The 26976-nt window shown below is 37.9% G+C and overlaps 1 protein-coding gene across 2 annotated transcripts in view; it reads left to right on the forward strand.

Moving 5' to 3' along the window:
- Positions 1–12272, forward strand: part of LOC136826878 (receptor-transporting protein 3-like) — a 33217-nt gene extending 20945 nt beyond the window's left edge. For both annotated transcript variants that reach the window (XM_067084408.1, XM_067084407.1), the window contains exons 3-4: positions 3364–3534; positions 11952–12272. In XM_067084408.1, coding sequence (XP_066940509.1) covers positions 3364–3534; positions 11952–12143 — 363 coding nt within the window. In that variant the 3' untranslated portion in view covers positions 12144–12272. The remainder of the gene's footprint in view (positions 1–3363; positions 3535–11951) is intronic.
- The last annotated feature ends 14704 nt before the right edge of the window (positions 12273–26976 follow it).

A 26976-nucleotide genomic window follows, 5' to 3' on the forward strand; every position in this document is an offset into this window, starting at 1 on the left:
CAAAGAAATTAAACGTATGACGGATATAGAAGTTAAGAGGAATAAAACCCATTCGAAATCAGGCAGCAGAGATTAGGTGATGTTAAACTTGTATAAAATATATACAAAACACTTCGTAACAAGAAAAAAACAGTTTTCAAGCTGTTAAGACTTACTCTACCAAACATTACTTGATATTTTATGCAGTAGCACTTTCATGCATATATAGTTGGGTCTATTAATACCAGGTATGAACAAATGGCAATTTTCCCTTCTTTTGTCCTTTTTGCGTTTTGTTTCTTCTGCTTCAAGAATTCTCTCTTAAAGCGTCAAGATCTCCCAGAATGGAAACTTCAGTACTGCGCACATGCTTAGTCATATGATTATAGTTTGATTAGATGAACCTACGACATCCTTAAGAATACAAAGATATCGACTTGAGATAACAAAAAAAAAAAATTATCAGTGAAAATGAGGACTGTACTTTTATACTCCAATGTGACGCAGCATGATTCTTATTGTATCGTCTAATATCTCAGACTAATCGTAATGGTTGCAAGGTAGTGTTAAACTTTTTTATTTTCAATGTCATACATGTCGATAAGTTCGAATTCACAGCTCACACTTTTTCTCTATGAGTATATAAACTTGATCTCTTTTATGCGTCGTTATCATTCGTAATCTATGTGGCATGAATTGACTTTTTTTTTACACTGCCCAGCTCAAAGCACGGTATGATAAAGGTGAGAAGTGACGCCAATGCCAGCACGCTTAACTTGCTACTCAAACTGGTCATTGTAACTACAGCTACAACATATAACAGAAGGCCAAAATAAGCTCGACAGTCATAACAAAATTTTCAGAGTAGGAATATGAATTACTAAAAGTTTCTTTGAATGTTGAAGTTTAGACTATGTTCAAACGGCCTGCATGTTGCAAAATTATTTATAGACCTAACAAAAATAATCTAAGTCTTCTGAGATGTAATCTCGTTCACTAAAGGATTTATTTTTCAAAATTATCCGTTCTTTGAAGAACAAAAGCTGATGATTCAAAGTATATCAAGAATATAGCTGTTAATCTATGTGTTTATTAGTATTAATGCCAAGGCCAATGTAACATTTTTTATTTTTCTAACTGACTAAGAATGCCATTTTCTTGACAGTCCTTCTGCCATCTGCTTGCTTTTGGTGTATAATTGAATTGTTCAGGAGGTAGTGCAAGAATGTGTCTATAACTCTCTATACTTTTTGGCCAGAGATTGTTGATATAGAAATGTGAAGGTTAAGTGTAATGTATTTTTAGCAAGTAACGAAAACTAACACACCTAAGCCTGGGAAACAAATACTGGAGTTAACAAAAGTGTAACTGCACAGGCTGATATTTGCTATAATTAATTCACACCACCCATGCATATGATATCTAACCCCGTCTCTTACGACGCTCCTGATTGGCCATTGATCAGCCAGTTACAGAGCTGGAGACTCGTCAGTCTGTTCCAGCCGTCACCGAGTCAACATCTACGCTGCAACCTCTCCTCATCAAATATGTCTTTCAAAAGTTATAACTGTCATTATACCTCAGTTTTACCCGTAGAAAAGCAGTGTTTCTCAATTTCATCACTAAACATCGTCAAGCCAATGATTTAATGATTATAATGATATATGAATTATGTACTTCAGTAAACTTAATCCCAAAAATATATAGTGAAATAAACATGAAATTTTTAATATAAAATAAATTCTTTCATTCCTTACGTGACATCGCAGTGCATTTATCATTTATCGTCTTGTGCTTCATACAGTATCGTAGCTTAAATGTCATGGATGACAATGCTACCAAAAAATTATAGGTAGGGTAATCAATATGAAAATAACAAGCAAACGATTAAGAATATTAAAATGAGCAGGGATGCACGCAGACAATAGCCTCATGTTTATTTCACTATACATATTTTAGCATTAAGTTTACTGAAGCACATAATTCATATATCATTATAATCCTTAAATCATTAGCTTGACAATGTTTAGAGGTGAAATTGAGAAACACTACTTTCCTTCAGGTAAATCTGAGGTGTAATGAAAGTTATAACGTATGAAAGACATATTTCATGAGGAGAGGTCGCAGCGTAGATGTTGACTCGGTGACGGCTAGAACAGATTGACGAGTGTCCAGCCCTGTGACTGGCTAATCAATGGCCAATCAGGAGCGTCGTATGAGACGGGGTTAGATATCAGATACACTGGTACTGTGAACTGATAATAGTAAACCATTATTTCCGAAGTTGTTAAGAAACATAACAGATAATTCTGTTTGTAATAAAAATACAAATATTTCGATAACAGATACAAACAAGTAAGAAATGTGTCAAAGTTTCTTCGGCGCAGTCGAGTTTTCTGCACAGCGTATAATCAAGGCCACCAAAAATATATCTATCTTTCGGTGATCTCGGTATAATGCTGTATAAGCCGCGGCCCATGAAACGTTCGGCCACGGCCTGATGGTGGCCTGTCCTATAGTGTTGCCAGATGCATGATCTTGGCTAACTTTAACTTTAAATAAAATAAAAACTACTGAGACTAGAGGGCTGCAATTTGGTATGTTTGATGGTTGGAGGGTGGATGATCAACGACCAATTTGCAGCCCTCTAGCCTCAGTAATCTTTAAGATCTAAGGGCGGATAGAAAAAGCCATCTCAATATTTTTCTTTTACTGAAAACTAAAAACATATTTTCAAGATTATATCATTGCCTCCGCACACTGTAAACCTATGTTCAAATGGTTCATTTTCCCTCTCCCAAATGGTTGTCACACAGGCCACGCCCACCCACTGATATCAGTGGATGAGTTATAGCTACAAAATACTTTTGTACTTGTTTATTTGTCTTTTTTTCAGCATTGAGGCATAAATATAATCAAATAGGACTATTTGAAAGGTGAAAAATATTTTTGAGTTTTTTTACAATTTTGACATTTGAACCTCGGTATGATGAAGACCTTCTTGTTGAGCGCATTGGCACTGAATGAAAGTCTCGGAAATGCTTCGTCACTGTTTTTCCAAAATTTGATTGCACGTAATATTTTCTTACAGTTTGGATATACATGGCAAATTTCACTCTTTTGACATATATTATGACCTTATTTTATTATGAAATAATCGTGTTTTCGCTTCCAAAGAAGAGATAAATATGCAGCATGTTAGGTTGCTAGTTAGTGATTTTGAACGAAATCCTATGCAATCATGTAGCATCACTTTTGAGCATAGGTGTATGTTAGCTTTTTTTTTCTAAATTTTTGCCAACTGTCTGCACCTCTCTTTGGCAACCTTACACCTGAACCTGGCACCAAGAAATCGCTACAATGAAACTGCATAACTGTTTTCAGCACTGTGGTCGTGGATGGAGTAGTATGAACAGTTCTGCTGTGTTTTACTACGCCTGGGATGCTGACGCAGAATGTGGACATATCAGGTTCTCCTTAAAGGGGCAGAAGTGTAAAGTATGCAAGCCTTCACACTTTGAGACTCCCATGTGGTATCCAGAGGAAGTGCAAAAGGTAAGGGGTTATTCTTCCGTTGAACTCGGTACCGCATTTCTGTGGTTTGCAATGTTAAACTAACGGGCGGTATCTTTTCAGACGAGAGTATCACTCTTTCACTTATTTCCCCTTTCTTCTCAATCTTCTTCACATGAGTCTGACTGAACATCATCACGTTCCTCTCACTCCTCTGTGCTGCAACTTCCGTACCAGGAGGCAGAGACAAGGCTTTGACTGATGACACACAGCCTCTAAGAGGTTATAGTTGCTCTTGACAACAATAAAGCTCTTCGGATGTGCAATGACAATCAAGTATTGACTGATGACTGTCTCGAATAAAAAAAAAAACACTATTAGGTACCTAACGATTTTGTGGCAAATTAATGACCTGTGTAACAGGATATATGAGCCTTACGCATGCTTATTTCTGAAATCTGAGTGTCATTCTGTCTATAATTGGACTCAGTGAGACTAACAAATGAACAGCCGAAAATTAACTTATGGTAATTTGAGGCTAAAGTATAACTAAAGTATCCCTTGAAATTACGAAACGATGACAAAATACTTCATGATTAAAATACCATTAACTGCAAGGATCCTTTGGATCGCTTTAAAATTAACAAACATTGCATGATATATGTTATGTGCTTGTTTGAACAAACCTTGCAAAGCATACATTACAAATTACATGTCAGAAACAAAGGTTACACATAACTCTCAAAAAATAAAAGCTTGCAAAAAAGCCAATGAGAAATAAAGGCAATGAAATATTAAATCTTCATCCTTCCTTATTGTCACAGGAAGAAAAATAGAAAAGTCCAACCACAAGAGGCAGATACGGAGGTCAGGGGATACAAAGGAAGGGTAGAGCGTAGGGGTTTTCTCTGCAACCTGAAAAATTTTGTTGAAAGCGAAGAGTAGGGGTCTTTTCTTCATCAGTATAGAACGCCGGTGTCATTATAATACGCCCAACGCTAACCATACCTGAAAAGATACACACTGGCACTTCTTCAAGCAATACAATTTGAAGACATATAGCAAATGTATCCACTCAGAAGATCGCTGTCATATAAAGGCAACTCTTTTTTGTGGGTAACATTTTTTTTTCTTCCTTGTCGTCGAGAATAATACAATGAACTCATCTCAGCTGTTTGTGTTGCTGTTGCAGAGACTAGAGTAATGTTCAACAAAAACCTGGGTTGGGTCAGTGTTGGGTGGTACTGGAATCAGGCGCTCTTGCATAATTTTCATGTCGTCAGCGGTGGTTCGTCCAAACCGAAGACTTTTCAATATGCATATTATAATGGCACTCGCTTTCTATACTCATTGAGAAAAGACTCCTACTTCTACTTTTCGCTTTCATCATAATTTATCAGGTTGCGGAGTAAAGCCCTACGTCCTACCCCCTCCTTTGTAATGCCCTGACCTCCATATCTGTCTCTTATGGCTGGGCTTTACTAACCCTTTAATAACCCTTTTCGTCACTTTTGCCTGTGATTTCAGTCCTTTATTTTATTGGCAATGCCCTAGTTCAAAAAAATGTGGTAACAAAGGAATGGGGTTGTTTAGCTTTTAGATATAGTTTTTTTAGACCTATGAGGCTTCTATGTGATAATGGTCAGTTCAGTTTGTTTGCTGCATAACTATACTATATGTATATATATATATATATATATATATATATATATATATATATATATATATATATGTATGTGTGTGTGTGTGTGTGTGTGTGTGTGTGTGTGTGTGTGTGTGTGAAAACTGGGGAAGGGCAAAAATCGCAAAAACCAAAACCACGCAGGCAAAGTCAACGTATATGATCATTTTTAATTAACACTAGACGGGTCACGCTTTTAGTTACCACATTTCTAAAAAAGGCCCATACCCATATCCGTATCATACCTATACTCATACCCAATTCCATACCATACCCATACCCATTCCCATATCTGTACCGTACCCAAACCCATATCCGTACCACACCCATACCCATACCTATACCCATACTCATACTCATACCCATATCTGAACCATACCTATACCCATATCCATACCATACACATAGCCATACCCATATCTGTACCATACACATACCCATATCTGTACCATACCCATACCCATATCTGTATCACACACATAGCCATGCCCATATCTGTACCATACCCATACCCCATACCCATATCCATACCATACCCATTCCCATACCCATATCTGCACCCATACCCATACCATACCTATACCCATGACAATACCCATGCCCATACTAATATCCATACCATACCCCTAACCATACTATATCCATATCCATACCATACCTATACCCATATCCATACCATAACCATACCCATACCCATAGGTAAATTAACCCAACTAATAATAGTCAGCAAAAATCTATGGGCAGCACCAGCCCTTTTATCTTCCAGTGTGCAAACAAACAAACAAATAAACTAACAAACAAACAAGCAAACAAACATTTCAGTTTTTGTATTATACTGGACCATCCGTGACCCGCTGGGTCACTTTTTTATTTACCACCTTTTTGACAAAAGGTCTATACCATGCCCATACCCATATCTATACCATACCCATACCCATATCTGTATCATACCCATACCCAAATCCATACCATACCTATACCCATATCCATACCATACCCATGCCCATACCTAAACCCATACCCATATCCGTTCCATACTCATACCCATACCCATATCTGTACCATACCCATACCTATACCCATACCCATATCATGCCCATACCAATACCCATACCCAAACCCATATCTGTACCACACCCATACCCATACCCAAATCCATTCCATACTCATACCCATATCTGTACCATACCCTGTCCATACCTATACCCATAACCATACCCATACCCATATCCCTACCACACTCATACCCATGTCGATACCATACCATTAACATACCCATATCCATATCCATACCATACCTATACTCATATCCTTAGCATACCCATACCCATACCCACAGCTAAATTAACCCTACTAATAATAGAAAACAAAAGTCTACGGCAGCACCAGCCCCGTTTACGAGGGAGGGCAGGGAAGGGGAAAGGGGGAGGGGAGGGGATGGAAGAGGGAATGGGGGAGTAGGAGGTGAGGGGAAGGAGGAGGGGGGGGAGGAGGAGGAAGAGGAAGGAAGGAAGTGAAAGGGGAGGGAAGGTGGAGAAGTGAGGGGTGAGGGGGGGAGGGTGAGGGGGAAGGAGGAGGGTGAGGGGAAGGAGGAGGGGGAGGGGAGGAGGGAAGGAAGAGTGAAAGGGGAGGGGAAGGGTGAATGAGGAGGGAAGGTGGAGTAGGAGGGTGAGGGGAGGGGATAGGGAAGGGGGATGGAAAAGTGAAGGGAGAAGGGAGAAGGAAAGGGTGAGGAGACGAGGAAGGGGAGGGGTAGGGAAGAGGGAAGGCAAGTGGGAGGAGGAGGAAGGGGAGGAGAGGGGAAGGGGAGGGAATGAAAGAGGGGAGGGGGGGAGGGAGAGGGGGGAAAGGATGGAATAGAGAAGGAGGGGAAAAGGATGGAATAGGGAAGGGGAGGGGGATGGAAGATGGAAGGTGATGGGGAGGGGGAGGAGGAAGGGAGGAGAGGGGGAAGGGAAAGGAGAGGGGAGAGGATGAAGAGGGATGGAAGAGTGAAGAAGAGGGGGAGGACAACTAAATTAACACTTGATCTTGTGCTCAGGGAGGGGAAGGGGAAGGGTGAGGGGGATGGAAGAGAGAAAGGGAGGGAAGATGGAAGGTGAGGGGAGGAGTAGGAGGAAGGGAAGGAGAGGGTGAGTTTTAGTATTATATATAGATAGATAGAGATAATTGAGAGTAAGTCAGCCAGCTTCTCCTAACACCACTTGCTATTCACAAACATTGAGAAAATGGTATCTCTTCTGATGTTGTGAGCATTCCGTACCTGAGCATCAGGAAATTTGTATTTTGGGGCTACTTTGAATTGTCAACTGTACATTTAAAATTCATTATTTCAAAAACAAACCCCGATAGGCACCCCTCCAGAATATGAGCTTGCAGAAAAACTAAGTTTCACAGCTGTATCTTTTACTGTTATTGTTCCACAGGTATGTTAGGACCCTCACCCATCCACCCACCCACCCACCCATCCCCTACCACGTCCCTTGAACGCCAAAAATCGATATCTGGATCTCCAGAATGGCTTAACAGATTTCGATGAAATTTGACACGATTAGAGACCTTAGTGGGAAACCTCTAAAGCCAGAGTTTCATCCCAGTCGGTTGAATATATCCAGATTTTATAGAGGGCCAAAGTCGACGTTTTTGTGGACTCCGGGTTGCTGGGCTTTACTAACTGCCAACTACCATGGTGGTTGATTTTAGAATTTGTGTGAAGTGCACCACAGATGCATTAAAAATTGAATCACAGTTCTTATCAGTTAATAAGCCACAGTAAGATTTTCCCATTTTTTTTTATTCTGAGCTGACTGAAAAGAACCAGATCCTATACTTTTGACTTTATAGATGACTGAAAAGAACCGGACCCCATACTTCTGAGCTGACTGAAAAGAACCGGATCCTATACTTTTGAGATGACTGAAAAGAACAGGATCCCATACTTTTGAGATGACTGAAAAGAACAGGGTCCCATACTTTTGAGATGACTGAAAAGAACCGGATCCTGTACTTTTGAGATGACTGAAAAGAACAAGATCCCATACTTTTGAGATGACTGAAAAGAACAGGATCCTATACTTTTGAGCTGACCTAAAAGAACCAGATCCTATACTTTTGAGATGACTGAAAAGAACAGGATCCTGTACTTTTGAGATGACTGAAAAGAGCAGGGTCCCATACTTTTGAGATGACTGAAAAGAACCGGATCCTGTACTTTTGAGATGACTGAAAAGAACAAGATCCTATACTTTTGAGATGACTGAAAAGAACAGGATCCTATACTTTTGAGCTGACCTAAAAGAACCAGATCCTATACTTTTGAGATGACTGAAAAGAACAGGATCCTGTACTTTTGAGCTGAATGAAAAGAACCAGACCATATAGTTTTGAGCTGACTGAAAAGAACCGGATCCTATACTTTTGAGTTCACTGAAAAGAACCGGATCCTATACTTTTGAGCTGACTGAAAAGAACCAGATCCTATACATTTGAGCTGACCTATAAGAGCCAGATCCTATACTTTTAAGCTGACTGAAAAGAACCAGATCCCATACTTTTGAGCTGACTGAAAAGAACAGGATCCTATACTTTTGAGCTGATTGAAAAGAACCAGATCCTATACTTTTGAGATGACTGAAAAGAACAGGATCCCATACTTTTGAGCTGACTGACAAGAACTAGATCCTATAATTTTGAGCTGACTGAAAAGAACCGGATCCTATTCTTCTGAGATGACTGAAAAGAACAGGATCCCATACTTTTGAGATGACTGAAAAGAACAGGGTCCCATACTTTTGAGAAGACTGAAAAGAACTGGATCCTATACTTTTGAGATGACTGAAAAGAACAGGATCCTATACTTTTGAGATGACTGAAAAGAACAGGATCCTATACTTTTGAGATGACTGAAAAGAACCAGATCCTATACTTTTGAGATGACTGAAAAGAACAGGATCCTATACTTTTGAGATGATTGAAAAGAACCGGATCCTATACTTTTGAGTTGACTGAAAATAACTGGATCCTATACTTTTGAGCTGACTGAAAAGAACAGGAGCCTATACTTTTGAGCTGGCTGAAAAGAACTAGATCCTATACTTTTGAGCTCACTGAAAAGAACAGGATCCTATACTTTTGAGCTGACTGAAAAGAACTGGATCCTATACTTTTGAGCTGACTGAAAAGAACTGGATCCTATACTTTTGAGCTGGCTGAAAAGATGCCTACACTTTTGAGCTGAATGAAAAGAACAGGATCCTACACTTTCGAACTGACTGAAAAGAACTAGATCCTATACTTTTGAGCTGACTGACAAGAACTGGATCCTATACTTCTGAGATGACTGAAAAGAACCAGATCCTATACATTTGAGCTGACTGAAAAGAACAGGATCCTATACTTTTCAGCTGACTGAAAAGAACCGGATCCCATACTTTTGAGCTGACTGAAAAGAACTGGATCCAATACTTTTGGGGTGACTGACAAGAACTGGATCCTATACTTTTGAGCTGACCTATAAGAACCAGATCCTATACTTTTGAGCTGACTGACAAGAACTGGATCCTATACTTTTGAGCTGACTGCCAAGAACCAGATCCTATACCTTTGAGCTAATCAGATCCTGTACTTTTGAGCTTACTGAAAAGAACTGGATCCCATACTTTTGAACTGACTGAAAAGAACCACATCCTATACTTTTGAGCTGACTGAAAAGAACCGGATCCTATACTTTTGAGCTGACTGAAAAGAACTGGATCCTATACATTTGAGCAGACTGACTAGAACCGGATCCTATCTTTTGAGGTGCCTGAAAAGAACCGGATCCTATACTATTGAGCTGACTGAAAAGAACAGGATCCTATACTTTTGAGCTGACTGAAAAGAACTGGATCCTATACATTTGAGCAGACTGACTAGAACCGGATCCTATCTTTTGAGGTGACTGAAAAGAACCGGATCCTATACTATTGAGCTGACTGAAAAGAACAGGATCCTATACTTTTGAGCTGACTGAAAAGAACTGGATCCTATACTTTTCAGCTAACTGACAAGAACCGGATCCTATGCTTTTGAGCAGACTGATTTGAACTGGATCCTATACATTTGAGCTGACTGACAAGAACCAGATCCTATACTTTTGAGATGACTGAAAAGAACTGGATCCTATACTTTTGAGATGACTGACAAGAACCGGATCCTATACTTTTGAGCTGACTGAAAACAACCAAGAACCAGATCCTATACTTTTGAGCTAACTGAAAAGAACAGGATCCTATACTTTTGAGCTGACTGAACAGATGCATACACTTTGAGCTGACTGAAAAGAACAAGATCCTATACTTTTGAGCTGACTGAAAAGAACCAGATCCTATACATTTGAGCTAACTGACAAGAACTGGATCCTATACTTTTGAGCTGACTGAAAAGAACTGGATCCTATACTTTTGAGCTGACTGAAAAGAACTGGATCCTATACATTTGAGCTGACTGACAAGTACTGGATCCTATACTTTTGAGCTGACTGAAGAGAACCGGATCCTATACTTTTGAGCTCACTGAAAAGAACAGGATCCTATACTTTTGAACTGACTGAAAAGAACCATGTCCTATACTTTTGTGCTACTGAAAAGAACCAGATCATATACTTGTGAGCTGACTGACAAGAACTGGATCCTATACATTTGAGCTGACTGACAAGAACCGGGTCCTATACTTTTGAGCTGACTGAAAAGAACCGGATCCTATACTTTTGAGCTGACTGACAAGAACTGGATCCTATACTTTTGAGATGACTGAAAAGAACCAGATCCTATATTTTTGAGCTAACTGAAAAGAACTGGAGCCTTTACTTTTGAGATGACCGAAAAGAACGGGATCCTATACTTCTGAACTGACTGAAAAGAACTGGATCCTATACTTTTGAACTGACTGAAAAGAATCGGATCCTATACTTTTGAGCTGACTGAAAAGAACCGGATCCTATACTTTTGAGCTGACTGAAAAGAACCTGATCCTATACTTTCGAGATGACTGAAAAAACCGGATCCTATACTTTTGAGCTGACTGAAAAGAACCGGACCCTATACTTTTGAGCTGACTGAAAATAGCCGGATCTTATATGACTGAAGCTTATGGTACTGGGAGGAATCTTATGCTGCTCAACACCCACCAAAGTTTGTTTCAAATACGTCAGCCAATCAGAGACAGGATAAAAGCTTCGATGATACCGCTCTATCGATTCACTTTCAGCTCAAAAACATACACACACACTACAGCAAGCATTTTCTGAAAGTGAACCTTTGTTGTTCCTGTCCTTTTAGATATTAAAGATGACAGTTTTGATGAGGTAACAAAAAATTACTTTATTTGCCCCATTTCAGCCTAGTGTGGTGCTGTGTCGGTACCTGTAAAGAATTACAAACCTATCAGAAGTCTGTTGGGTTATGTGTGTGTGTATATGTATATATATATATATATATATATATATATATATATATATATATATATATATATATATATATATATATGTGTATGTATATATACATATATATATATATATATATATATATATATATATATATATATATATATATATATATATATATATATATATATAATATTGAGTGCAAGGCGAAAAAAACATTCAACTATCTCAAATACCACAATTTGGTTAAGATTAGCATCTTCGAAGTGAAAATGTACCACCAATTTCTTTTGCTACAAATAAAAAAACACAAGAAAAATAAGAACTAATTTTTTCACCTTTTCTTTGCTATTGCAGGTAATGACCAACCTTTACTATGAAGTATCAAGTCGTATGTATGGGTTCTATACACCACCAATGATCAAGAACAGGCGACATGGAAGACCAAGAGCCCATCATGACTCAAGCATGTGCCAAGGATGTCATCAAAAAATTTGTCAAGCCACAAAGACCGACAGTTCTTTTTCTTCCTTGGAGAATAAGAAATAAGTTTGAAGAAGTTATTTTTTTATATCTGCTAATTTCATCACTTTTTCATATTAATTATCTAAAGCAGTATTGTGTTATGCCCTTTGTGTAGTAAGACCATTCCAATAAATCTTTTTTTCATGAAAGATCTGCAATGCAGTATATTCCAACAACTGTATCCAACCAGATAACAGAAAATTCTTGTACAGTGAATTAAATCTACAGCTGATGTGACCTGAGACACAGATACCTATGGAATTTTGTCACTGAACTAAAAATTAATTACAAAAATGGATAGAAAACTGTGTGACGAATGTATGAGATACATTTATTTTCATGCACAGACCTGTTTTATATATATATATATATATATATATATATATATATATATATATATATATATATATATATATATATATATACGTATATATATACGTGTGTGTGTGTGTGTGTGTGTAACTCAAAAGGTCTGTGCAGGAAAATAAATGTACCTGCATTATCCTTATACATGCATCATATATATATATATATATATATATATATATATATATATATATATATATATATATATATATATATATATATATATATATATATATATATATATATATATATATATATATATATATATATATATATATATATATATATATATATATATATATATATATATATATATATATATATATATATATATATGTGTGTATGCTGTGTGTGCGCATGTGTTAGAAATAAGCCGTTTTCTTGAACAACAGGTGTTTCTACCGCAAATGCAGCTCAGCAGCTGATGCCTCATTTCATACTTTCAACTGCTGCTGCATCGTTGATGAGCCCAGATGCAGAAAATACAACAATAGCCGGTTCGTACACCTACACGAAAGCCCCGTCAGCAGCATACTGACACACTGCACCAATGACCTCTATCTTGCGCTTTCTCTTGTGCTTCCAGGTTATTATAAACCTTCCTTTCCAATATCAACACTTTCATGCCATTGATCCACATGTCTGGATCTTCCATTCTTCGTCCTTCCTGACCTTTTGCATTCTAGATTGTCATCCTCCATTCTTAACTAAAAACACTCATATTCATCTTTTCACCAAGTTAATATTTTTTCCACTCATGTATATATATATATATATATATATATATATATATATATATATATATATATATATATATATATATGTGTGTGTGTGTGTGTGTGTGTGTATGTATGTATATTATATATATGTACATGTATGTGTTTATATATATATATATATATATATATATATATATATATATATATATATATATATATATATATATAAATTGTATGTGTGTATACGTAAAGTGTGTGTGTGTGTAATATTTAATGATAGATCGAAATTTTAATTTTTAGATATTAAAAACTGACAGTATGTCATTTCCAGCTTTATTTTGACGCTCACTGTGAACCACTGGGAACACACCCAGTGACTTTCATAAGCGTGTTACCTAAATTACCTAACCATTCTGCTGTTATGGCTTACAATTTTCCTTGAAGTAAATTCCATGCAGGTGGGCCTTCAGATCTGGAAACAGGGGTCCAATAGAATAGGCAGGCAGCATCTTTTCTTATCCGGGTACTCTCTCAACGGATTCCTTGGAGCCCCATTAAATAATATATTGCAGGAGCATTCAGCAGCAATGGGGCCTCTTAAATAACTTTTCTCCCTGTTTCATACAAACTGATTGGTGCACATGCCAAAGTAAAACATCATAAAACTAAGTAGTAATGACTCTTGAAAATTAGAAATTCACAAAAATATTTTTGTCAAAGTCTATTAAAGTATTGATTGATTGATTATGAAATTTAGGTCTTGAGGACCAAGCGCCGGAACCCATCAGGATTATTCAGCGCCATAATGAAGCTGAAATATATAAATTAATGATATGATTGATAAGGAATAGGTGAATGATGACATACTAGTAAAATTCAGTGTTAAAATATGAACGTAAAAATGAAGAATATTAGATAAAAAAAAAACAAAAAATAAATATATATGAAAATCTTATATTTAAAATATATTCTTTATATAAAATATGACAAATAGATTTTTATATTTTAATTTCTTTCATAAAATGATTGTGAATCTTGCTTAAAATCGTGTTACAAATGATATTATGAGAAGATATTAAATTACACTTGTAACTGAGGTCAAGAATGGTGCATGAAGTCGTCAACTTTGAATTGAGGCTTCTATTTCCTTTGCGTTGGAGAATGAGCATGCTCCTCTTGCTTTGACTGCTGTGTTTGAATCCATCACCACTGAACTGAATCCCTATTTCATCGTCAGTTACAAAAGACTGCTTGAATATATCCATTCCAGATCCACCAGAATGAAAACTTTCTTTGAACATCAGTATCAGTCATACAATTTAGCTTAATTTCAGGAATCAGATATCTTGGTATCCAAAGAGCATATTCATTAGTGTGCCAATCACTTGAACCATCAACATGTTTGTACACTGGAAACTCCACCTACATATATCCGGATATGTTTAGTATATGCACTTCTCTTGCAGTACAGACGTTTCCTTTTGCCTTTTCATCCTCAAATATTTGAGCATGACGGTTTACATAAAAAGGGCATTCATCAATTATAGTAGCTAAAAATCTGAAAATAAGGAACTAGTTTGTATCCAGCAACTTCTAACCTATGATGGGTGTCGAGGCCATGTATACAATAGAATAGTGAATCCAAAGAGACTTCCAGAAATGTAAAGCTCAGATCACTGTTAAGCATGGGAGCCAGAGAAAATCAATTACAACATTCCACAGAATAACATAACATTAGTACTCCAATAATTAAGGTCTGGCATATCACTTTCACTCTGATACTACTTAGCTTCATCATCCTCAAATGATTTCCTCCCCTCAAAAACCATGTAGTGATGCTTCCTTCATCATTTCAAATCTGTTATTACGGTCTCTAGTCATGTTTTCATTTAAAAAATAGAGGTTATTATTACTTCAGCTTTAACACGCCTTTAGAGATCTTGAAACTTTCCTCCTTCACGATATTAAAACTCATCTTACTTCTGTTCTTATCCTCTGCCTTTGCTATAGTTTGTCTTATTCCTGATTCCACTACAGGCAATTGTTTTTCTTCCCCAGGTTATTTCTTTTAAGAGTTGGGATGGAATGAGTCCAGCAATCTTATCCCGAAAATACTAACTGAAAATGGAAGATGACACCTTCTGGAGCCACTGTTTCAACAACTATATACCATGTGTATTTACACGCACGAGCACACACACACACACATATATATATATATATACAAACATATATAGATATAATATATATATATATATATATATATATATATATATATATATATAAACATATATGTATATATATATATATATATATATTATATATATAGAGTATATATATACATGTATATATACATGTACATACATGTATAATACATATACATATATATATATATATATATATATATATATATATATATATATATATATATATATATATATATATATATATATATATATATATATATCAAATTAGCTACGAATGTTATGGATGGGTCTACGACAGCTCTAATGAATACAACTGAATTCGACATGTATATGTATGCTTGAGTGGCAATAGACTTTTATTCTCCTAGTGGGCAGGTCAGTAACATGACCTTGTTCAATTTCGGGTTCGAATCCTGCTATGACATCATATTTTATTAACATTCTTCCATCAGACTGTAAGGCTTTGTAGGGAAAAGTATAATCAAAAAGTAATTTTGCAGGTAACTGGTAATTAACATGGAGAACCGGTACTCAGCCTTACTCAGTCCTGCAGTGGAATTAAAGGCATATATGTAAAACTGTAATTGCTTCCTCCAGTTTCTGTACAAAAAGCACGTCAGTCATGTACATTCATGTTCAATTTTAGGAGATACTATAACAACTCCTACAATGGGATCATAACTACAATATCTTGAATATAATCTGTTCACTCCTCTTACAATCATATCTGGAAGGCCTTCTACTCTACTTTTGTGTAATCATTGCCTAAACAGAGTATTGCCACCAAATTTATCCCAAATATAATGTTATTTTCACACGATTAACCTCTGTCTTTCATAACTGCTGGTTAAATGACAATGAGTGGTAATCTCTTTAGCCTTGGATTGACTGATTATGAAATTTAGGTCTTGAAGACCAAGCGCCGGAACCCATCAGGATTAACCAGCGCCATAATGAAGGTGAAATATATAAATTAATGATATGATTGATAATGAATAGGTGAATGGTGGCATACTAGTAAAATTCAGTGTTAAAATATGAACGTAAAAAATGAAGAATGATATTGGATAGAACCAGCGAAAAATAAATATATATTAAACTGAAAAAGTTAAAGAGATTTATATGGGTTAGAGACACGGCTGTAGAGAGAGAGAGAGAAAAGAGAGAGAGAGAGAGAGAGAGAGAGAGAAAGAAAGAGAGAGAAATAGAGAGAGAGAGAGAGAGAGAGAGAGAGAGAGAGAGAGAGATATCTCATTAAAATAACCAGATTCTTTCAGATAACCCATGAGGTTATCTACCTCAACGTGATCATTTAAAATTTCTAAAATAGTCTTCCCAGTTAGTAGGTACTTTGCCCTAAGAATATCACGTAGATTGTTTGATTCCAAGGCAAATGGAAAAGAAAAGAGTATATTCATGGTAAAAAGTAATCGAGTCATATCAAAGAGTGAAACAAAAGGTTTTACGCAACAGTAAAAACAAAGGATTATTCCATTTATTGTAAGAATGATTTAGGAAAACAGAATTGCATTGTAGAGCACTCTAGGCTCAGAAACATAACACGAGATTGCAATGAGATGTAATTTATAGAATGTAGCAAGAATCTTGGTGTCATTACAGAACAGCTGGGCTTCTGAGAGAGGGGATTTCTTTTGGGGAATGTCAATTTTGTTGAATGGGAAAACGTAATTAGACTGCTATATAATTTTCAAGTTGACAGAAGAAAGAAGCAGGCCTATCAAGGAAATCATGATCAAGGTTGGTACTATCTGTTGGGTAATCTCTTCATTTCTATGGTAATGGCAAGAGTCAAATCCATGAATCATCACCGTTATAAATGCACATTCTTCGTTGGCTTATTACATTCACTATCATATTTGAGACTATTCTTTACAAAAGCACATGCAGAAGCCAAAAGTATACAACAGTCGTGCATTTCAAACACGTTTCGCCAATATCACTATCTCTTGCTTGCTTTTAAACATTTGTAAAAGATTCCTTTTCTTTTAGTTTCATACAGATTATATCAGCAGTTTGTGAAAAATTTAGGAAATTTTGAGACGTGACCGTAAAATATTAAGATTCCTAGTCAGGGTACAATGATAAGATCACTTTATGAATGAGGAATTGATGATGTGGTATCAAGTGGCTGGAAAAGGCCAAGAGCTCAAGACTGAGATGGTTTGGCCATGTGATCAGAAGAGATGAGGAACAGCTGGTCAAAATGCAGTAATGGAAGTAGCAGAATGAAGACCTGTAGGGAGACTGAGGAAATCATGGAAGGAGGGAATAAATGAAGCCCTCGACCTGATGGGAATTTAGACAGAAAGAGCACAGAACAGAAGAATGGAGAAAACTCGTTTTATACATAAAACCTGTAGAAGGAAAAGCTGACAAAAATATGGTCATGACAAATTTATGGCGTTTTCCTGTTCTTGCTAGTTACATTGTTGAAGGGTTCTTTACAGTACAATCTTTACTGATAATTTCAATGTCCAATGTAACATTTTCCTCCATTTACTTTCCATGCTAATTGTAACCTAGTTCTTTCTTATAGTACAAAACTTAGTTCTTTTACATTTTTTTTGGGGGGAGGGGGGTGTGTGACATCCTTCCTAATATAAAAGTTTACTGTTCTGTTTGTTTCTGATGTTTGTTTCTGATATATGTTTCTTCAAGGAAGCTGGAGAAAAAATTCTCCCTCACTCAAAAGTGTCTTGCCTTTGAGTTGCATAAGTTCTTGGACACGCTTCCTGGTGCTACAAGGATTTCAATTCTGTTCAAAAGAATTTATGTTGGAAAAGATAGTTATGGTAAAAAAAATTACGCATTTCACAACCACTCCCTATGTTGGTCAGTTACAAAAAAACTCAGACTGGCTCTGTCATTACTTATGGTGGGCATAATTCAGCAAATTTAGTTAACAGCAAAAATAATGACCTTTTATTTACTATTACAATTTTCACTGTGATTAAAATATGATTAAAATTATGCTGCATCATGTAACTCCTCATTCTTATATCAGTGCTACAGAATAACAACATTAATGTTTTCACTTTTGGGGTCTTGGAAAATTGTTCAGGACAACAATGTATTGTCTCCATGAGTTGAATTTATCATTAACTTGATCTCTCATGGAGAGAAACATAACTTAGAAAGTATTCCATGTACATGCAACTATGAACTTTATCCAGACTTATTTCAGTAGATAACTATCAAGCCTGCACTTCTCTGGGGTATAAACAGAGTTTCGGTAATTAATTTTGGTTGTAAATAACTTGCACATCATCAACAGCAATAACACTAAGCCCAAATCAAACCTGAAACCAAAATTTACCTCAAATTTCTGAAATTCACTTATAAACTAAAATGACCGAGTAAATATCGCTAAAACTTTCATCTGTTTGTCCATCCTACTTCTGGATACCAGTCTTACAGATCCCAACTCACCACTAATTTTACTTGCTTTCTCAAAAGCAAAATTACGAATTGTCAGATTTTATCTAGTATTCTAATAGCAGTATAACTTTCACAATACTAGAACTGGAACTGATCATATAAATTATACAATAGTTTACACAATGGCAATCTTTGCAGGTTATCAGCTCTCTACTCTTTGTAGTGTTTTCCCCTTTCACCTGGAGTAACTGGAGAAAGGGTTTTCCACGAGGGCACATATGTAATTTTATGAACTCCATTTCTCCTTACAGATTTTGTATCAGCAATTTGTAGCTCCACAACTAGAAACAAAATTCTAGCAATAACAAGTATCCTTAATTAATTTCCTAATTAAAATATCTTCCGCATAATTTTGGCTTTGATCTTGAGACTAAACATACTATTCATTAAAGAATCAGAAATTAAAATGACAATTATATATCAGAGTACTTTAGATGGCTTTACCTCACATTCTAACCTGCAAGCAGTTTATTAGCCTTGTGGATGACTTTTACATGAGTGCAAACTGTTAAGATGCACAGATACCTCTATTCTTTGTACAACGAAATTCATAGCCCACACCATATGATTTTCAAGGTACAAAAGCAAGATTGAAGATTTTCCCTCATGGTCTCACAAAATAAAAACCATTTTATCTCTCTGTAATCCTATATAACATACATGCTACTTTATAGTTCTGTATTATAAATTATAATGTTGTTAAATGAGACTGCCGAGATATATTTCAAGACTCTCATAAGACTGACTTGAAGGATTAGTCTTAGAAGAGTTAAAAATAAAGGCAAACTAAAATCACAGTTGGCGACCACAGCGGGGGACAAAAGGGAATGGATGAAATGTGCCAAACGTAAGGCAATGAGCTGAGGGCCAAAGGGTCACTGTAAACAACCGCTAGTGCTGTCTGCAGAGTGCTTGCTGTGCAAGCAATACTGGGAGAGGTAACCCACCACAAAAATGGTGTATAAACTTCTAAGATTTAAAAATAGTAATTTAAGGTATTCTGCATTTGTAATCTCAACTCACTGAATGAATTCTTTCTATTTAAAATATTAATAAATGACATATACATACATATATATATATATATATATATATATATATATATATATATATATATATATATATATATATATATATCCAGCCCGGGTTTGAGAGCCGGCTGTCTATTGAAGTATCTGTTTTAAGAACAGAATTTAGCATCTCACTTTTCTTGAGATGTTTCTGATAGCTGTGGTCTTATCTGAGTCAGCAGATCCCTTCACTTTTCATCATAATATTCTCTCTAAACCTGTCTTTACACAAAGGCCTACTGAAATGAGACACTGATATAGAAAACTAGACTTGATTGACAAATTTAACGTAAGTAACTCTGCAAAAACTACAGTCATGAAATGGAGTGACTCACACTCCCTATCAAAGGAACACATTACTAGATATTATTTTACGCCAAACAATAATAGTCAATGACGCCCCCTTGTCATCAAGCAAAATAATAAGGTCGTAACGACCACAATATACGTCATATCATATGCTAAGAGTAAAAACACCACTTCCAAATATTTGTCCCTCCCAGGACAATGTTTGAGTTTCCTGTAGGAAGAGCATTACATTATATTAGAATCCTGGAATGGTGTATAAAAAATGAACACTTAAAACAGAAAAATGCATAATAAAAAACAGAAGAGTTTCACTGCAACGTAAAATGGGTATGCCATATAATGTCTGAAAAAGGTACAAGTGTTAATGATTTATCTTACTGTTGTGAAAAGTTGCGCATTTCACCACCTTGTTGGGCCCCTGGGCGCCAAAAACCACGTTGTCTTTCCTGGTTGCCCGTGGGCCGGACGAACGTGCTTCGGTCCCGTCTGGGTGGCGCTGATACGCTATCTGAACATGTCCATTTGGCGGGAAAGCCGCAATTACGCCTAATCGAACGACTATAAAAGGTGGAAGTGGGCTTAGATGATCGGCGCTCCAATCCAGAACATCATAAAGATAGTTGTAAAAGTGTAAGCACCACGAGGTTCTTTGTTATATCACCCGTCTTATGGTACAGCAAGTGAGGTAGGACAAGTGATTGAGATTTGTAAAATATGTCCACCGAGGTTCAGTTCCTAAATTATTTTAAACTTGTAGTAAATATTTTGCTAATTAATTTTTGATTAACGTAACGAAGCCTGCGTCAGCTTCAATTGTAATGTGGGATTCGTTTATTTGAGATATAATTCATCTGGGGAAAATTCCTTTATTTATGCAGTTAGTGATGAGTATTTGTTTGTAAATAATAGTTGTAAATAAATTAGTTTTTAAGTTAACATTTTAAAACTGTGGTCTCACTGAGCCTTCCCTAGTTTGTAGACGTCCTCATCATCCTCTGCAATCCTTAGCTAACATCAGCAAAGAAACAGTGCGTTGTGGATGAAAATTCACAACACTTATTCAATGGCCATCAGGAAACCGTTCCTCACAGTGACTGTCTTATTCACAAACACAGCTCAAAAGAGCGATCACTAGCCACAAATCGAAATGAATACCCATTCTATGGTTCCTCTATAATATACACATTGGAGAGTACACTTATGAACACATACTCTTGATAACCCTTCCCTTGGAACATGATGTCACTGTCCAGTTCAGTGTTTGAACAGTCCCGCCTACAGATATCACAAGGTTTCCATCAATCTGTCACGTTTCTCCCATGTGCTTAAAACGCATGGCTCTCCCTGTATCTAACTGAGCAAAGCACCAATGCATTCGTCAGGCATTCCTTGGCGCCGATACCACCGACTACAGCGGAAGCACCCTGCTCGGTCATCACCTATCCCTTTCAAAGGTCACCCCCATGACTGTTGCAGGAGCTCGGACCACCTACCCTGGACGTTCTCGTCCAGTTACGATAACTGGGACCACCTACCCTGGACGTTCTCGTCCAGTTACGATAACTGTCCAATAGAAAGTTCAGTAGGGACCAACTCCAAAATCATAGCAAACTGTCTGCACTAGATACGAAAATTATGTCTCGTAACACAGGTGTTATTCCAATAACAGTTTTTTTTGGAATGCCACACTTGAAATCTTGCATTCTTGGTGATCCAGCTATGCTGAACAGCCTGCTACTGCGCAAGCCCATGGTTTCCTTTGCGTCCTGAATTCCTGCGATCCAACTATGCTGAATGGCTTGCGACTGCACAAGCCCATGTCGAATGCAGCGCCCACGAATCCTTTGTGCCAAACATGTCTCCCAGCAACAACGGCGATTTGAGTACATGATTAGAATGCTTGCATGGCAATGCAAGTAGTGGTGTTTGTACATAAATCGAGACAACAATTGTTAGGGAGAAACAGACGGAAATATTGTATGGTAGAAGTTGCGTTCCTTGAGAGAGAGAAAACAGGATGCTCTTGTTTTTGTCTTGTCCCCTCCAATGGGTGACGAACACACGTGTGCTCGAAAGAGACCACGATCGGTGCAATGCGTCTCTTACAATACTCCCCCAAAACAAGGCGTCAATGCGGAAATCGTCTTGCTGACAACTGGAATGGGCGTGAAGGGCTTGGGCTTGGGCTTGGGCTTGGGCCGGGTAGGAGGCTGAAGGGAGGCACCAGCCTGCAGGAACTCGAGGAAGACAGTAGCAGGTTGAAGGATAATGTCGGATGATCCTTTGGTAGCCAGCTCGAGGGGGGCAGCAGTAGGCTGAAGGATAACGGCGGCTGATCCTTCGGTAGCCAGCTCGAGGGGGACAGCAGCATGCTGAAGGATGACGTTAGCTGGTCCTTCATTGGTCAGCTCATCCGGTATGAGTTCAGGGGCGGCGTCAGGCTTCCTGGAGGAGGCGTCCAGGGCTCCAGTGGTGGGGTGGGTGGGTCATCTCGGAGGGTCAGACATCCATTGAAGACTCGGGAACAGCGGGAAGCAGGGAGGCGGCAAAGGGTTCATTGGTGCATGGGTCGTCATGTTGTGTGAGACGTCTACCATCGGCTCCTTCAGGTCACTCCTGGGTCACCAGTATAAGGATGGGATTGAGTGACATACTGGCTGGGTGTTGACTGGTTTATTGGTGGTTCCCTACTGAATGAATGTACAGAATCTTCGAAGTTGTTATTGGCTGGTGCAAGCCGCAAAGTAGTATCTACACACAGACAGGGCAAAACAGGTAATGTTTCGGACATCTGTGTTTGTCGGCAGACAAACAGATGGCGATTGTGAGAGACGTTAAAACATACATCAATGGAAAGTAAGTATATAGCTTAGTTTTATTTCAGACCACTGAGCTGATTAACAGCTCTCCTAGGGCTGGCCTGAAGGATTAGACTTATTTTACGTGGCTAAGAACCAATTGTTTACTTAGCAACGGGACAAACTTATTGTGGAATCCGAACCATTATAGCGAGAAATGAATTTCTATCACCAGAAATAAATAACTCTTCATCAGCCGGCGGCGGAATCGAACTCCGCCCATCGAATGACGGTCTGAAGCTCAACCAACTCGGCCAACCAAGGGCTACACATCAATGGAAAGGCCAGGAAATTCCATATCAATGGAAAGGCCAGGAAATTCCACATATGGCCAATTGCATGAGATTCGAAACAGATTAATGAATACAATACAGTAGCATAATATATGTGAAATGGCAATACATTTGACGTCTTCACAAACAGAAACATACATACAGTTTGATACAGAAGATTCGGTAGAACATTATGAGTAATGAGTACATGATTAGAATGCTTGCATGGCAATGCAAGTAGTGGTGAATGTACATAAATCGAGAGAACAATGGTTAGGGAGAAACAGACAGAAAGATTGTATGGTAGAAGTTGCATTCCTTGAGAGAGAGAAAATGGGATGCTCTTGTTTTTGTCTTGTCCCCTCCAATGGATGACGAACACGCGTGTGCTCAAAAGAGGCTGCGATCAGTGCGAAGCGTCTCTTACAAGCCTACCATACAGCTGTCACGTCGCTGAAGTGGAAGGACGTGCCCTTCGACTCGGAGTATCAACATTACTGAGCGATGTCTGTACCGGACACCCCTGCTCCCTGGTACCCGCCTCCAGATGTCGGCTGGTTTTCAACATCATCCATGGCCTATCCCACCCTTCTAGAAGGACAACAGCCAGATTGCTGAAGGAGAAGTTCTTCTGGCACGGCATACAGAAAGACGCAACGGCCTGGGCAAGGCAATGTATGTAGTGTCAGACAAGCAAAGTGGGATGGCACACTGAATCGGGAGTGGGCGAATTCCCCCAGCCAAAGAGACGCTTTGGGTACATCCATGTCGACGTAGTAGGACCTCTTCCCCCCCTCAGGAGGAGCCAGATACCTACTGACAGTCGTCGACCGCTCCACCAGGTGGCCTGAAGCTACGCCCATGGAAGAAGCCACCTCCAGTGCATGCGCGGAAGCCCTCGTCTCCAGCTGGATCAGCCGGTTCGGTGTCCCAGACGACATAACGACAGACAGGGGACCCGCTTTCCTGTCTGAGCTGTGGACCGCCCTGGCACGCCTAATGGGGACCACTCACCACAGCACCACCGCCTACGACCCTGCAGCCAATGGAATGGTGGAAAGGTTCCACAGGTCTCTGAAGGCGTCCCTCATGGCTCGTTGCTCCTCTGAAAACTGGAAGTACCAGCTGCCCTGGGCCCTCCTTGGGTTGAGGACCGCCCCCAGAGCCGACGGCAACCCCTCCTCAGTGGAAAAAGTCTATGGGGAGACTCTGGTAGTCCCAGGGGAACTCATTACAGAGAACAGGGACGACATAGGAATGCAGAGGTTCCGAGACAGAGTTGGAAAGTTCGCCCCTGCCAAAAGACATTCATCGACAGGACGTCCCCCTTCATGCCCCCCGGACTGTCCTCCTCCACCCATGTCTTTGTCAGGGACGACGCCGTATGCCCACCCTTGACTAGGCCCTACAAGGGACCTTTCCTTGTACTGGAAAGGAACAAGAAGGCATTCTGAATATCCATCCATGGGCGGGAAGACTGGGTGTCAATAGATCGTCTCCAACCCGCATTCCTGGAGGGGGCCAACGAAGGCGGACCCCAAGATCTCCTGCAGGATACAGCAGCCACTCAAACAACCCTGGTTGCAGGAAGGAAGCGAGGCTGTCCCTGGAAAACCCAGAAACCTGAAGGAAAGGCACCCCAACAAACCACTGCAGAGGACATTGGGGAAGGCGACCACCTTCTCCAGTTGACATCAAGAAAGAGAGGCCCCCTTCGTCGCCCCAGCAGATACCTGGTTTAACCAGACGTTACCTCCGTCTTGTTGGGGGGGGGGAGTATTGTAAAGTCCCTGCTCAACTCGTTATCTGTGGAGAACACCCCGTTTTCTGCGGTGCCTTTACACGACCTAATGTCGATCAGAATATACATTTACCATCATAATTGTAAACTGTGTATATGTTGTCTTTCTAAGCAACCATGTATTATGTACAAGAAAAAACTTATTTATTTTGTATGTCAGATATTGTTGATCACTATGTTCTCTGTGTGAGCCTGTCCTGTTTTTAAGGAACTAGTTTGACCTCAGGTCACCTGTAAATCTTTGTACCAGCGGTCTCTGCAAACTACGCAGACATCTGCATCCCGTTTTATAAGCAGCTAGTTTTCATCAATAGATCAACGGTACTTGTCTTCCTGCTCATTATTTCGCACCTCTCTCAATCGAATACGTGAGAAAAATAGGGACAGATTTACGTTATCCTTCACATATACTAGATATTTGTTATAATAAAGCCCACAAAAAATTTTAGAGTGAAAGTAACATGGAGAAAGAAACCCCTTGGAACATTCTTAGCTTGCCTTATTTTAGTGGTGTTGAAAACATAAAATCATTGTTAAAATCTTTCAATGTCAATCTTGTTTTTTCCTATGACGCACTAAAAGGAATGTTAATAAAAAATAGCCTAAGGAAAACAACTACGTAATATATAAAATTTCATGTTTGGACTGCCCCTCTTTTTATATCAGCCAATCTAGCAAGGATTTAGATGTATGGATTAAGTAGCGTAAGTATTCTGTCAAAACTGGGCAAACATCCAATGCTATATTCATTCAAGTGAAAACTCTCACAGGATAAATTGAACTGAAAGTTCAGTGATGCCAGATCAAAAAAATTATCTTCAAGACATCTTCTAGAATCTGCTATTACACACATTATTTCCAGTTGTAATTTTAATCTCAGCCCCGCCATGTATTATTTGGACCCCTGTATAAGTAAAATGCTCAAGAATGACCCAAGTCTAAAATCCTGACTTAATTAAAAATCAGTTACCTTATATATATTTTCTATGTAATCATATGTTTAATATACATTTATATTTTTTGGTGAGCAGTCACCTTCCTTACATAATCTTTTAATTGTCCTGTCCCTGCTTCTGAGCTATTGAGCCTAATCCTTTGTAAACTCTCTTGAATATTAACCCTGTTTTGATTGGTCTCCTAATTCTTCAGTTGTGTTGGATTCCAGGTACATATTTTTTCCTCTGTAATCCCCATCTGTCATTTATATGCACTTTCTTTGTAAACTTATTTTTTTTATATTTCTTCAGTCTGCTAAGTAAAAGACTAAGTTGAAAGGTCTTGCACCACTCCAGTGTTTCTCTTTCCTTCATGGATTTTGTCTTTATTCATATATTCATCACATTCCATATTTTTGTGATTTAGTTAATTACATACACACACACACACACACACACACACATATATATATATATATATATATATATATATATATATATATATATATATATATATATATATATATATATATATTTAACTTTATCACATACACAATTGTTCTGTGCATTAGTAGAATTACTATATATATATATATATATATATATATATATATATATATATATATATATATATATATATATATATATATATATATATATATATATATATATATATATATATATATATATATATATATATATATATATATATAAAAAATAAATTTATTATATATATATATATATATATATATATATATATATATATACTATATATACTATTATAAGGTGTTATAGTACATATAACCATTCTACAAGTGTTATGTGTCTCTGTGAAAATTTTGATGTTTTGCTTGCAGATTC

The sequence above is a fragment of the Macrobrachium rosenbergii genome, chromosome 41 (assembly GCF_040412425.1).
Source record: "Macrobrachium rosenbergii isolate ZJJX-2024 chromosome 41, ASM4041242v1, whole genome shotgun sequence".
NCBI classification, from domain to species: domain Eukaryota; kingdom Metazoa; phylum Arthropoda; class Malacostraca; order Decapoda; family Palaemonidae; genus Macrobrachium; species Macrobrachium rosenbergii.